The 15698-nt window shown below is 35.8% G+C and overlaps 1 protein-coding gene across 1 annotated transcript in view; it reads left to right on the top strand.

Annotated features, from left to right (window-relative positions):
* Positions 1-15698, top strand: part of Alg14 (ALG14, UDP-N-acetylglucosaminyltransferase subunit) — a 51232-nt gene that overhangs the window by 25648 nt on the left and 9886 nt on the right. The window contains exon 4 of the mRNA XM_090382844.1: positions 14077-14136. Coding sequence (XP_090238970.1) covers positions 14077-14136 — 60 coding nt within the window. The remainder of the gene's footprint in view (positions 1-14076; positions 14137-15698) is intronic.

The raw sequence follows: 15698 nt of genomic DNA, 5'->3' as shown, positions 1-15698 counted from the left end.
CGGCTTACTCATACTGTGGAGTTATACTTCATAATGGGGTTGTCACTATTGCAACAACAGATTACCTGCCCACCTCCCAGTGAGTAAGCCAACAAGCTTCGAAACAGTGCTGTCTGGGTGGTAGTATCCGCCGAGAATAAGTAACATTAGTTTTCTCCACTGGTGAAGTGTTACTTATTCAAAGCAATGCAATACCTTGGCTACTCATTGTGAAGGTATTCACAATACGAGATATAATTAAACGATGCATGCATACTACCTGGGTAGTAGAAAAGATGGAAGTGCAGTACCCATGCATAAACAACATTTTTCATGCTCTTAGACATTTAGTCAAGTAATATTTTTAGGGTAAATACACTTATTTGTACTTTAATTTACTGTTTATCTACTCAATGAGCAGAATTATTCTTCTCACAATGGTTCAGTATGGTGTAATGCTGTTGATACTGTCCTTTTAATGTCAGAAACACTAGTTCTGTTTTATGTGAGAGTTTCATTTTTAAAATTTTTTTCTATATTCCAACAATATTTTCACAAATCCACCACAGCTGTTATTCCATTTTCATAAATTATCTTGGCAAAGGTAAAGAAAGCCAACAACAAGAATGACGAGAAACGTCGGATAACTTACGCAGAAAATTAGTTTCTCGATACGGCACTCTATCGCTGTTTGCTCGGTAAACAGTCAGTAGGTGTTATCGGTCTGGAGCAAAGTCGAGAACGATATATTGATTGACAGGTAGGTGTGGCAAACGATGCGCTGATTGGTGCGTGAACACAACACACAATAACATCAGGTTAGTATCATTTTAGTAGCACTCAGAAGCACTAATGGTAACTTGCCTTAATGAACACTTACCATAATGGTGAAAAAAGGTCAGGTTACCTATACTTGAATCCCATGGGAGCTCGAACCCCTCCCAAAATGGAGGGCGTAACCTAATCATTTTTCTTCAGAATCATGTGGACTAGCGCATAAATTGTTTAGTAACAAAATATTATTTTTTTATTACTGTACTTTTATTTTTAAAGACACGCATGCGGATACATATGTATCATAACATCAATCAACACCTCAACAGCTATATATATAAAGAATCTTTCTTTCTTTTCCTATTATTTCCTAACCTAACGTTTAAGGTTAGGTCACAAAATATAAGGAAACCTTTTCTATTATTTCCTAACCTACCATTTAAGGTCAGGTTATGAAATATAATGAAAAATAAAGAAACCTTTTCCTTTTTTTCGTTAGTAAACCTAAATCAACAATATAGTAAAAACACTCATGAATTCCAAAAATCTGCTTTTAATAATGAGAAAAAAACATAATGAAGAACATAAAAATGAACAGAACGAAACTTTTATTAATTTAGTTTTCATCAAAAAATCAACCAACATTTTATTTTCCTTACAAATTTCTTCCATCTTTAAAAGATTCATCGCTACTATTACCTGTTTACCGTTCATTACAAAACTACTATGCACCGTTCTTTACTCATAAATACACATTATAATGCCAACCAATGACTACACAGTAGTTTGTCCTCTGTCGCACCCACCACCAATCATTTCATCGTTTGCCCTACTTACCTGTCAATCAATATATCCTTCTCGATTTCGGCTCCATACCGATAACACCTACCGTCTGTTTACCGAGCGAGCAGCACTAAAGTCCGGTGTTGGGAAACTAATTTTCTGCGTAAGTTATTCGATGTTTCTCATCGTTCTCGTGTTGGCTTTCTTTACCCTAGTCATTATCTTATTTGTGTGTGTGTGTGTGTGTGTGTGTGTGTGTTCGTATTTTATGATTTATATTGTAATTGCCTTAGAACCTTTATTTTCAAGACTGTTAGGATAATATTTTATACAATCAACCTTTATAAAATAGAGAGAAAGAAGAAGAAAATAAATTATACTGAAAACTTATGCATTGTATTTCTGTAAAGAGTTTAATAAAGTTTGCTAGTTAACTCTGATGTGTTTGTTAAAATGTGAAATGAAAGCAAACCACTTAAGAGCTTCACTCTTACATGGTTTGCTTTCATTGTTTGTATGCTTCCTTTTTAGATTAAATGTTGCATAATTTGCATCACATTTTTGCATGGAATTTCTTGAGAAGAGAAATGCATGTTGTTTTGAAATAATTAAAAAAAAAGAGTGTAAGTTTTTAATTTTAACCCCTTCATGGATTATCCCGAGATATCCTGCTTTTAGTTTTAAAAGTTATTTGGAACTACACGAAATATCTCGGGAGGAAAGCAAACAATAATACCTCCAAATTTAGGACCGAAACCTATTTTCTCGGGCATTTATCTGGCTAATTTCGCTCTAGCCAGATAAATCCTGAGATTTTATTTCGCTTGGCAGCAGACGACTGGCTTTCATTTTACTTATATTGTACAGCAATGTCAGAACAGTAGCGTGCATTCCTATGTGCCGCCAGTAATCAGAATAAAATAAATGCTGAATACTGATAAGCGTTAACCAATCAGAAAACAATATTGAAAAATATTTCGGTGCCCTCTTCAACTGCTGGCTGTAAGTGACATTTACCTCACTTATCCACTTGCGGCAGCCATGTGTCAGAATGTAGCTAGTTCACGATTATTGCTTGTGCATTCCACTTGATTTTTTAATTTTATTTATATAATGAGTAGTGAAGGAGAAGAGATTAGTGATGATTCATATAGTGAATTGGAAACTTCTGGTGAATCCGATTCTGATGAATCTGTTTCAGGTTTTGATTCAGATGAAGAAGATGGTGATGTTTTAGATGCTAGAGAGTGGTGCAAAATTGACTGCACTAAAGACCTCCCCCCGCCACCTCCAAGCTTTCCATTTGCTGCACAGCCAGATTTCCGCATTGAAAGCAATACAGATGAAATGCCTTCCATAGACTTTTTTGCTTTATTTTTTGATGAACTAATCAATCTAGTGTGCTCTGAGACTAATAAATTTGCAGAACAAAGTGGCACTTGTGATTCTAGTTGGACTCCAGTGATGCATGCTGAATTGAGAGTATTTTTTGCTCTGAAAATGCTGCAAGGTGTTGGGAGAAAGCCTGATAAAACTGGTATATGCACTGGTCAAAAAAGCCATTACTTGAGACACCAGTGTTTGAAACTACGATGGCTCTTAGGCATTATAAAAAGCAGTGCTTTTTTTGTAAAAAAAATAGGTGCCGGTACTCATTCTTTGCTATCGGGAAAAATTGAAAATTAAAAGGATATGGAAAGTACTCTAATTCCTCCCCCCCCCCCCCCAGATATTGTAACTTTAGTAGTAAATTTTTTTTTTTTTAGAATAAGAACAAGAAATTAAGTATATTAACACAGTTTATTAAGCATAAATTTATTATTCAAGTATATAAAAAAATAAGTAAAATGTGAGTAAAATAAGTAAAAATAATTTTATAATAAAGTTTTTGTAGAATATTCCAAATTTTTATTAAGTTCTCATCCGACACCCTATGCTGATTTGTTTTCCTGCTCTTTGTATCGGTTGCTGAATGACGTTTTCGAAGCAGCCACGAATCGACATATTTTGCTGGATCGAAGTGGGTCATCGATGGGTCTACAGTTTTAAGAAACAGCAGTGAAGAAACTGTTTTTGTCATCAACGAAGCCCTGGTTGGCGATCAGATTTATTTCTGAAAATCCTCGTTCACATTCACTCGGTGAAATTGGTATCGTACTCAGAGCGTTCATCAGATGCTTCAATTCTTCAGAAACCTCCTTATCACTTAGGTATCCACGAATTGCATTTAACTCTAATTGACAATTTTCTAACTTCATTTTCACCAAATGTCAACAATTCATGTTTAGAAGGTTTAATACCTTCGCTGTCCTCATTTTCCTTCTCTCGTCATCGGTAAGAAGGCCGCCGTAGCCTAGTGATCAGGCTATGGTGCCCGGGTGCATAGATCAGGCGCCCAGGTGCACAAGTACACGTGCCTTGAGTGACTAGGGTTCAAGTCCATGACTGCTGAACAAGGTTTCTTGTATTCTGTCTATCTTGTGAACCCTCTGACCGTTTGGTCATCCCGGAGTATAAATAGATAATTTATTTATTGTCACTAGTTTTTAAATTTTTTTCTTTTCTTTTCTTTTCTTTTTTTTTTTTTTTTGAACTGTCCAAAATATCGGTATCATTCGGATATTCAGGTAAAGTAAAGTGTAAACAGAGATAGGGAAAATATTCGGAAAATGTGGATAACGCACTCTGCAAAATACAGATGATTATTTATGGGGTAAAGAAAAACATATTTCTAATTCTCGAACGGGGCGCTTACAGTTGATTCACAGAGGTGTCCAACCTACGACCCGCAAGGAAAGTGAACTAAAACAGCATTTAAATTTTATTATCAAAAACATTTCTCGTTAAATGTTTTGTTAAGTAAATGTAATTGTGTATTGTACTTAATTAAATTTTGAATATTTTCAATTTTACTTTACATGCAATAAGATATCGAAAATGTAACACACTAAAGAAACTTTGAATTTTTTTGAATATGGCCGCGGTACTGGAAAAGGTTGGACATCACTCCACTAGAAGGTGGGCCAGAGCCCATTGGGAATACCCATTGATTTGCTCACTCTTGACCAGCTCGACTTCTCCGTATGTGGGACAGGTGGTTGGATAGGTTTTACCAGGTACCGCTAAGTTATACAATACTAATCACTTTAGTTCTCTTAATTTGCGCAGCAGCACTAACTGTCTAAATTGCCTGAAGGCCAGAAATGCGAACAGGCCGTACCAAGTTAATTCTCTCCTAATCCATTCGCTATATGAAAATTTTCTTCCCTCAACTGAAACTAATTTAAATGTAACTTCCAAGGGGAATTCAAAATAATTAAACAGAGGACTGAGTAATTTAGAATTATAAAAATGGTTATACAGTTTTATATAGAAAAAATCTTAACAATAGACAGTAAAAAATGCAAATTTAGTTAAATCATTTTAAGCTTATTTGAATAGTAGGCAAACATGTGAAAAAATTTATGGAATATTATAAATTTCGAAGTGCATTGCATCCAAATGTCACACGTCACTGTTAATAAAGGTGCCGGTATGCCGTACCGTTGCGTACTGTCACAAAAAAAGCACTGATAAAAAGATAAAATAATACCTTCATTTCTCAGATAATGAGTCATATGATTCAAATATTCACCCAAATCCAAAACTAAACAAGATTTATGATGTCTATTGCTTCTTAGAAAATAAATTTAGAAGTCTCTATGTTCCTAAAAGAGACATAACAATAGATGAAAGCTTGATGCTGTACAAAGGAAGACTCAGTTGGGTGCAGTACATGCCATTGAAGCACTCAAGGTTTGGCATAAAGTATTATATGCTATCTGAATCTGAAAATGGCTATGTTTGGACTTTCATAATATATGTAGTAAAAGGCACTGAAATGGATCCAGAATTTATTGGTCTTCCAATGTCTGCACAAGTGGTTTTGACTCTCATAAAGACTGTTTGAAATAGGATATTGCCTCACAGTTGACAATTAATACAGGCTGGCCTCGATTAACGTGATTAATTTCCCGCGAGCGCATCGCGCAAAACGGAAACGCGTTAATCGAATATAATAATCAATAGGAAAAATTATAATTGGTCCTTGACCTTCTGGAATGTCCATAAAGAATTTTAAAAATACCTTTTAAATAACTTTTTAACTGTATACAATGTAAAAGATAATGAAAATAATTATGGAATTAAATGTTTATTGCATAAAACAGCGGTTCCCAAACTGCACGCCACGGAATATTTTAAATTTTCGAGGGAAACACAGCGATACTCGACATCTGTCGGACACCGAGCGAACTACTAGCTCGAAGTACTTCACAGTTTCGGCATTTCTTATTAAGTTGTTTGGACCTAACTACTAAACGGAACTGTTAGGTATTTCTTTTGGTCTGGGTGCGCCTTGAAAAAATTACTGAGACACTTAGGGCGCCGTGAACCGAGAAAGTTTGGGAACCTCTGACATAAAATACACAATGAAGAAATGACTGTTGCGGAAATATTTGAACAGTGTTGACTTTTTCTTTTCATCAATCAATTTCCGATAGCCGACAACAATCTTCTCTGGGCCCTGGCGAAATAAATATCGCAGAGAACCTCAAACCTTTTGTTTCAGGTTCTCTGCGATACGAAAGATTTCATCTAATTCTTTTACCGTTATCTTCTTCGCGGTAACATTTTCATCTGGCTCTAAAAATTTGAATTTTTATGCAAGTGTGCATTGACTTTATTAGCAGTAGACAAACAAGTAACACGTCTTCTTCCGATGGTTGATGGAACACACTGAGGCGGGCAGCAGGCAAACGTTTGTTTATTGACCGTACGACTCGCAGTAAGCTTAACACGCGATTCAAATCTTTTTCAACTATTACATAAAAAAAAAAAAAAAGATCGCGTTAACTGGAAATTTGCATTGTGTAAAGTGAAAAGTGGTATAATTTTTCAAATAGTATTAACTGAAAATTGCGTTAATCGAACTCGCGTTATGCGAGGCCTGCTGTATACCAGTCCCCATTTAGCTGATATTCTCATCATAAAGAAAACTGATGTTTATGGTACAGTGAGACTAAACAGAAAGGAAATGTCCGAAATGCTGAAAAGGCAAGAGATTGCTGCTTTTCAAAGAGGGAAAGTTATGGCCTTTCGTTGGAAAGATAAAAAGGATGTAGTGTTGCTATCTATGGTCCATAATCCTTCTCAGGAAGAAATAGAAATTTGAACAAGAGTAGTGAAGAGACCCAAAGTAGTTTGTGACTATAACTTTTCAATGGGAGGTGTAGATAAAGTTGACCAGTGTTTGGCGAACTATCCCCTGCCCAGGAAACAGATTAAAAAATGCTACAGGAAGGTTTTCTTTCACCTAATGGACCTAGCTGTGTGGAATTCATTTCTACTGTATAAAGCCACGATTTGAGATGACCTGATTGATGAAATTATCAAGAAATATCACCTGCAAATTCCACCAGTTAGAAAGGGAAGACCGTCCTCAACATCCCACCCAACTCGCTATTCACCAGGCCATTATCCCATTGATATTCCACCAACTGAGAAGAAGTTTCCAACTAGAACTTGTCAAGTATGCTCCAAAAAGTGGAACAGAGATGGCAAGAAAATTCGAAAGGAGACACGCTACGTGTCTGAAACGTGAAATTGGCCTTTGCATCACTCCTTGCTTCAAGACCTACCACACCAAGTAAAATTATTGTTTGTTTTTCATGAAATGCCGTTTTTTTTTTTATAGATACTTTTAATCTAAAATAAAAAAAGTCAATCTGTTATGACACATTTTCAGATAAAAAATGTTCCGGGAAGGGGTTAATATAGGAAGAAAATGCTAGAATTTGTATTTTCTTAAAATGTCATTTATGAATATAGCATTAAGAGAAAATAACACTTATGATTAATCAAAATTAAAGTAATTTTTTTTTTACCACTAGGATGAATTACAGGCATTCTTGTGTATTAATTAGTATTCTAATAGGGTACCTTGGTTATTGTTACATTTGCATAGAAAGCACTGATGTCCTCTTAGTTCTTAGTATTTCTAGTTCTGTTAATTAAATAATTTGTTGGTTTTACTGTGCATCAAAAGGTTGGTAGCAGAATTGATAATTGATGTATGTTAGTCTTTATCCAGAGGGTATTTCATTGGCGGAACAAGCTTTCATCTGTTGTTGTTGTTGTGGAAGTGGATAGAATTCAAAGAAGGATTAGACAAACTATTGGAAGGTGAAATGGGAAGGTTTTTTGTTTTTTTTTCTTTTTGGCTGATGCTGTATAAGCTTGCTTTATTGCATAATTTGCCACTACTAATACTAATATTCCCATAGCCATATTTACAAATGAACTACACAGTGACATTCATATATTAGCTTTTTTTTTGGATTGGAAATCAGTTTTAGGTATAATACATAGAAATATATTTTTTAATGGAATTTTATTGTGTTACAGGTGCATATTTCCCTTACATTTTATTGCTAGTGTTGATGCACATTCCTATTTTACTATACTTAGGTTTTCTGTATCCTGTTTACAATTATCAGATAATTTATTTAGCTGGAACTAATGACAGTGTTTTCTCAGTATGTACTGTAATTGTTAAAAAAAATAATAATACTGTTCTGTTATGTAAAAATAGTAAACAGCAGTAATCCATGTACTTAAAAAATAATCTTTGGAAATTTCCAGTTTCTTTAAGTAACTTTTCTGGCATACACTGAAATCTATGTTTAGCTTAATCAAACACATACAAAACTTATCTCCCTTCCCAGCCATGTTTCATGCCAAAAACTAAAAAATGCTTAACAAAAACAAAATGTATCAATATTTGATACTACTGATCTTGTCAGAAACATGTAATTGTTATATGCTTCTTTCAACAAACAAATTGTGCAATACATTAATGCCAAATAGAATTGAACAGCAGTGCTTTCTGAAATCTCTTTAAAAATTGGTTAATGCAAAGCTGTGTAAAATAACCAGCAACTGCAATGTAGAGTTTTAACTTAAAAAAAAAAAAGAGTACCCTTCTCCATGCCATTACAGGGGGAAAAAAAAAGCTTTTTTTAATAGCTCACCCTCAAGTTAAACAATTAATGCATTAAACAATTAATGCATTCCTAAAAATTGTTACTTAAGGTGAAAACCTGTATTGCAGAAATAGTTTTTCACTTGAAACAAATGTAATAAGACTGGGTTACGTTTTGGATTAGATTATCAGGATTATTTTTCCCCCTCCCTTCCCCAATGGATTTGTGTTATGAACAGCACAAGCAACCTTCAGAGTACTCTAACTGTGGACAATAACAAACTCTAATAACATGCAAGCTGTTTACAGTTCATGTATGCATCATTGCCTGTTAAGCTGTTCACAGCTTTTGTTATTCTGAATGCGATTCTGAAATTCTAGGAAAGAAAGTCACTTGTTTGTTCAAAAATTTACTCTGCAATTGAATATACTGATATTGGTGATTACAGTAGTGGTTTCTCTCTCTCTCTCATGGGTGGATGGTTACTTTTAGTGTCCCATGTGAAATTAGCAGGTAACTGATTTAAAATTTTTTTTTTATTGTATCTCTAGTTTAGGTGAGATAGAGGAGAAATTGTGAATCTGCAGTCTTGGATAAATACTGGATCTTGCCATGATGTCCATCATAACTGAAAAGACCACTAGTACTGCATGATGGAAGAGATGGGAATTGCTGGAGCTTTGCTCTGGTAACTAAACATGGGTTTTACCATGCTTAGTTAATAGTCTTCCATGTTGCGCATGGAAGACTATTGTACAAATTGGAGCAGAATGGTATTAATGGTATTGCTACAATGGATAAAAGGATGGTATTAGATTGGTATTATTAAAAGGATGGTAAAGGATGGTTAAGTGGGAGAGACAGAGGGTGGTAATCAATGGGTGCTGCTCTTCGTGGACTAATGTTATTAGTCCACAGGGTTCGGTGTTGGGTCCACTGTTGTTTTGTATATTTATCAATGATATCGATGAAGGTATATCAGGCTTAATGTCGAAGTTTGCAGATGATACAAAGGTTGGCAGGGTTGTTAATGACAGTAATGGCAGTGTCCTACTGCAACAGGATCTAGATAATGTGGGCAGATGGGCTAAGAAGTGGCAACTGAAGTTTAACCTTGACAAATGCAAAGTACTGCATATGGGTAGAAGTAACCCCAGAGAAACATACCGACTGTGTGGTACTACACTTAAGGTGGTAGAAAATGAAAAAGACCTGGGAGTAATTGTGCAGTCAGATATGAAGTTTTCTGAGCAATGCAGACAGGCTGCCAGGGCAGGTCATGGGGTTTTGTCAATGATATATAGGAATTTTGCTAGCAGGGAGAAGGAGGTGATTGTCCCTCTGTATAAGGCAATAGTCAGGCCACGCCTTGAGTACTGCGTACAGGTCTGGAGGCCTCATTTTAGGAAGGATGTAGATTTACTTGAGCGTGTACAGAGAAGGGCAACAAGATTGGTGAGGGGAATGAAGGAATCCTTTTACCAAGAGAGGCTTAAGTTCTGCAAATTGCAGTGGCTGGAGACTAGGCACTTGCACGGTGATCTGATTGAGGTGTATAAGGCCTTGAATGGGTTGAGCACGCTGAATTCTGATGGGATCCTTCCAATTGTTCAGATTACGAACCTAAGGGGGCATAAATTCAAATTAAGAAAGGACAGATGTGCGGAAATTTGCCTTTAGCCAGCGGGTGGTTAATTGCTGGAACAAACTTCCATCTGTCGTTGTGGAAGTTGATAGGTTGAATAAATTTAAGGAGGAACTGGACAGGCATTTGGAGGGAATGGTGTGATTTTTTTTTTTTTGGCTGATGCTGCATAAGCTCATACACTTGCTTTCTTGTATCACATGCCACTACTACTACCACTTCAAACCTCCAACACGTAAAGTAGTAGTATTGCATCAGACAATGAGAATCATCTAGTATTACCTGGTGACACAGTGGGGCAGGATTCCTTCTGTGTGATGTGGATTCTATACCTTGACCCATGCTTACATTGTTTCTTATCTGGCTGGTCACCTCCAGGTGCAGTATTTCAGTGGTTACTGACAATCCCACCATTGTGAAGGCAAAAAGCAGAGGATTTGGTTTGTTGAATGACCAGAATGCACTGAAATTTGGTACAGTTGACTCCCCTGAATATCATTACCATCATTGTTTTTAAATGAAAGTTAATAAGCCCTATCCTGTTGTACCTGGAAGACTGTCTGTAACAAGCCTCGGAGACCAAATTATATGTTCTTCACAGAGATAGTACTTTTTGTGGTTTCCCATCTCTCAGTTTTCTTTCAACTTTCCATGCAGAATTTAAATAAGCAGATCAACAGATGAACTGATATGTAATTGTCCATTAAACTTTTCAAAGAAGAGAAAAAAATTAACACATATCTTGGGAAATGGAAGAATATGCAGGCTACTTAAAGCCTTTTGAAGTCATATGCAGGCTTCCATTTGGATGGCCCTGTTATAAGGAATTTGCTATCACTAATTATGCTGTAAACTATGTATATATTAAGTGCAATAGCATCATTAATACACAGCCATTTCTGAATAAACAGAATATTTGTAAGGCGGCATCATTTTAAGTTATATCTCATATTGTGAATACCTTCACGAGTGGCCATGACATTGCACTACTTCGAATAAGTAACGTGGGATAATCTAAGGAGAAGGCTAATGTTACTTATTCTCAGATAGGTACCACCACCCAGATGGCACTGTTTCAGGGCTATTTTGTATTTGTGTGGGATAATAACTTGACTATCCAGTTGTCCCTATTAGACTTAGAAAAGCAAAAAGATAGAGGGAAAGTAATAGTAGGAGTGGAAGAGGAAAAGAAACGGTGTAGAAGAATGAAAGGGACAGTAACTCCTTCAACTCACACCACTCAAAAACTCAAACTCCTCGAATGGGCAACACTTCCCCAGTGGAGAAGGCTGTTGTTACCTATTCTTGGAAACTCTGGACATCATCAGCTCCCTCTGGTGCCGTTTCAGGGCTATTTTGGCCCTTCTTCGGTGGGTGGGTAGGTACCCAAGTGATGCAATGATGGCAAAACAGTTATGAAGTATAACTCCACAATATGAGAGATGCCTGATGGTGTATGATATATTTAGACTAATATGCATTTAGGGCTAAAGCCTCAAGCTGCAAGCAAATTTAGACTATGTATATATTAAGTGCAATAGCATGATTAATACACAGCCATTTCTGAATAAACAGAATATTTGTAAGGCGGCATCGTTTTAAGTTATATCTCATATTGTGAATACCTTCACAACGAGTTGCCATGATATTGCACTACTTCGAATAAGTAACGCTTCACCTAAGGAGAAGACTAATGTTACTTATTCTCAGATAGGCACCACCACCCAGACGGCACCGTTTCAGGGCTATTTCCTTGGGTACCTACCCACCCACCGAAGAAGGGCCAAATAGCCCTGAAACGGTGCCATCTGGGTGGTGGTACCTATCTGAGAATAAGTAACATTAGTCTTCTCCTTAGGTGAAGCGTTACTTATTCGAAGTAGTGCAATATCATGGCAACTCATTGTGAAGGTATTCACAATATGAGATATAACTTAAAACGATGCGGCCTTACAAATATTCTGTTTATTCAGAAATGGCTGTGTATTAATGATGCTATTGCACTTAATATATACATAGTCTAAATTTGCTTGCAGCTTGAGCCTTTAGCCCTAAATGCATCTTATGCTGTAAAATAACTGCGTCCATAATAGGCTATGTGCAGAACCCTCTATTATGATCACTATTGGAATTCACCACACATACATGGAATGCTTCTAGCCAAAAGTGATGAAAATTATGCACACAGTCTAAGATCTCAACATTATTCACCAGGCCAACTTTGCTCATTTTGCCTTTCTAGTGGTGTGAAATTGGCATGAGCAGCATGTTAAAATTGTTGTTGTTTGTTGTTGTTTGGTTTTTTAAGGAGCATTAGCAACTAAGGCCATATTGCTCCGGGATATGCGGTGGTCATTCCCTGACCTTTCCGCATCCTCCGTATTTGGTGGTGATGGGCTCGAACCCCGGTTTAATCAAGAAGCGTGTGCTACACACTGCTGCTCCTTCTCACCTGGCTACGGAGGCGCCATTAAAATTGTAATCCACATTCTAATAGTGAAATCTTGAACTGCACACATGATTTTCATCCTCACCCTTGGTTGGGGAGGGGGGTGGATTGCATTTGTGTGTGGCAGATATCAATATTTTAATCACGATAGAGGGACCTATTAGGGAGGTAGGTAGTTATTTTACAGCTTATATTTAATGACTGATGTGCATCATCCTGTTTCCCCCAAAACTTATGATGGAGTTTTCTATATCTGTTTCTTTTTCTTTCTCTCTTTCCTCCCTATACTTCCCCCACCTCTCCTCCCCTTTTTTTGCACCTTTTCCCCACTCTTTTTAATTCGCTGTTCACGTTCTGCAGTGATTTGTTTTTGGTGTTTCTATCAAGGGTTGTTAGATTACATATTTCTCATTATGTATTTCTTTTTATAAGTTTATAAATAAGTACATTACTCCAAAAGCTTATTTATGTATATGTTTTTATTGCTTTTATTTGATGTACATATTCTTGTCACTTTTAACTCTTGTTTTTAGTTATATTTTGTTGCATATTATTTTAATCTAATTTTATCCCTCTGTATCTGTCAGTTATTGATCTTTTGTGAAAAATGTAAATATACATTTTTTTGATGATGCAGTAATATCCTCTGCATATATTTATTTATTACTTGATTCAATTTCATGGCGCCTCCGTAGCCAGGTGGGAAGGAGCAGTAGTGCATAGCACATGCTTCTTGATTAGACCGTGGTTAGAGCCCTTCACCACCAAATACGGAGGATGCGGAAAGGTCAGGGAATGACCACCGCATATCCCGGAGCAATAGTTGCTAATGCTCCTAAAAACCAAATAACAACAATTTCATCAACTTTTTGATCTGAATTCTAGAGAACTTCTTTAATTTTGGGCTGAAATCAGAAAATTTGGCCAACAATCTTTTTGAATTTGTGGTCTCTTCCTCCGAATTTCAAAGCTGTTTTCATGCTGCCATCTATTAAAACTGTCTACTATTAGTTGCAAATACAGATAAAAGATAGCAGCATGCAGTGAAAGATTTAGAAACATTTTGTATATAAACAGAAATTATTTAAAATGACCTCTGAAAATATAAATGTGCATATGTACTTCTCTGAGCCATGCATGAAGAACATAAATATGCATACATAATGCTGAAAGGGTAATAATATTGGAAATTTTTAATTTAAGTAACTAGGTTTTTGGATATTGCCAGTAAGTAGAAAAATAAAAGATGCATATTTCATGGTGATTATTCGCATTAGTATAGACAAACAGTGTAGTTTCATAATTATGATCATAAATTTAGAATTATTGAAAAAAATCCAAAATAACAAAAAAGGGGGGGGGGAGACCGAAAGAGGTGAAATATTCATTAAATAATTTCTATTTTTTTTATTTTTTATTTCCAGATTCTTTGCAATGGACCAGGAACTTGTGTTCCAATTTGTTTAGCATCTTTTTTACTTGATGTAAGTATTTTAACATATTAATCCTTTGTTAATAACTTAATTCATCTTTCTTATTACAAAACTGCTTAGATTTACGATATTAGTTATCCAACTTGCCATATTTTAAAATTTAGGTACATTTATCCTAGTACTTCAGTTTACTAACATTATGTTAGTAAACTGAGTACTGAGATAAATCTTTGAATAACCTTCTTAACCTGATATGAGGGCTTAAATGATGAATAACCTGATATGAACAGAGCTCAAATGACAAGTAAAAGTAACTCCTAATTTGGTTGTCGGTATAAAACTCTACTTGAGAGAGGAAAGAGAGAGATGTTGTTGGGTTTTTAGGAGCATTAGCAACTAAGGCCATATTGCTCCGGGGATATGCGGTGGACATTCCCTGACTCTTCCGCATCCTCCGTATTTGGTGGCATCACGGGCATCGAACCACCGGTCTAATCTAAGAAAGCGTGGCTGTGCTACCGCACTGCTGCTCCTGCCCACCCTGGCTACGGAGGCGCCTGAAAGAAGAGAGAGAGAGAGAGAGAGATTGAAAAATTTTCAGAATTACAGCATGAAAGAGTTAAACAATTTTTCACAATCAGTTTGATGCGTGATGGTCTAATGGAAGCGTAATCTCTTTATAAACCCATGATGTCTTTTAGCATGTGGAGGGAGACGAGAGAGAGGAGAGATCAAGGTCTTCACCATGCATTGTCAACCTCTATAAAAATCACTGTTTTTTTTTTTAAGTTAATTATACAACTTTGAATATGTAAAAAAGCACATTACAGTGACATAATTTGAAAACTAATTTTAGTCATTGATGAATTTTCATCAATGAATTTTCATCAACCCAACATGAATTTTCTTAAAATAAAAGTAGTAAATTTTATTTATTATTTTTATAATAATTAATAATTTTCATGTTGAAACATCCTCCTGATTACTAAATATAAATTTGTCTATCTTTTACCTTCTTGTAGTGTAACAGGGAGCCAAATATATGAATACAGGACTGGGATTCAAAATTATCAGGCATTAGGTAAACTTTAGGCGAGAAACCTTTTCACTATAGTTGGCAAAGTAATCGAGACACATACACTCTGTGGGTTGTTGCCCAGCTCAACAAAGTTCCATTGTGCTGGTCAGAGAACTAGGATACAATGCTTTAATATGCTATTAAAACAACTACTAGAACAACAAAGAAGTGGACTTGAGAATTATATTCCATATGATATCTGAATAGCAGGTGTTGCAGAAACCTTTGTTTTACACACATAACTCAACTCATTCACTCTGTAAAACAAAGGAATGCACAAGATATTCCTTTGTTCCATTGACTAGGACAGTCACCTATGTGAAAGAAGGTGGTCATGTGGCATTTTTTGATATTGTAGTACATTATTTTAATGGTGTTTTATTTCTAAAGCTGCCCGAGGGAGGTAATAGAAGTAAATTCTTCTTTATGCAGAACTGTATTATTGTATTGTTCAGTGTTTTATTAATAATTATAAATAAATGCATTAGCACAGAAGACATGTAGTTTAATCCTATATTGCTAAATACCCTTCAAT

This window comes from Mastigoproctus giganteus, chromosome 10, assembly GCF_048544385.1.
Source record: "Mastigoproctus giganteus isolate SK-2022 chromosome 10, ASM4854438v1, whole genome shotgun sequence".
Lineage (NCBI taxonomy): Eukaryota > Metazoa > Arthropoda > Arachnida > Uropygi > Thelyphonidae > Mastigoproctus > Mastigoproctus giganteus.
Note: the sequence above shows the minus strand (reverse complement) of the source record. Positions and strands in the feature narration are given on the sequence as shown.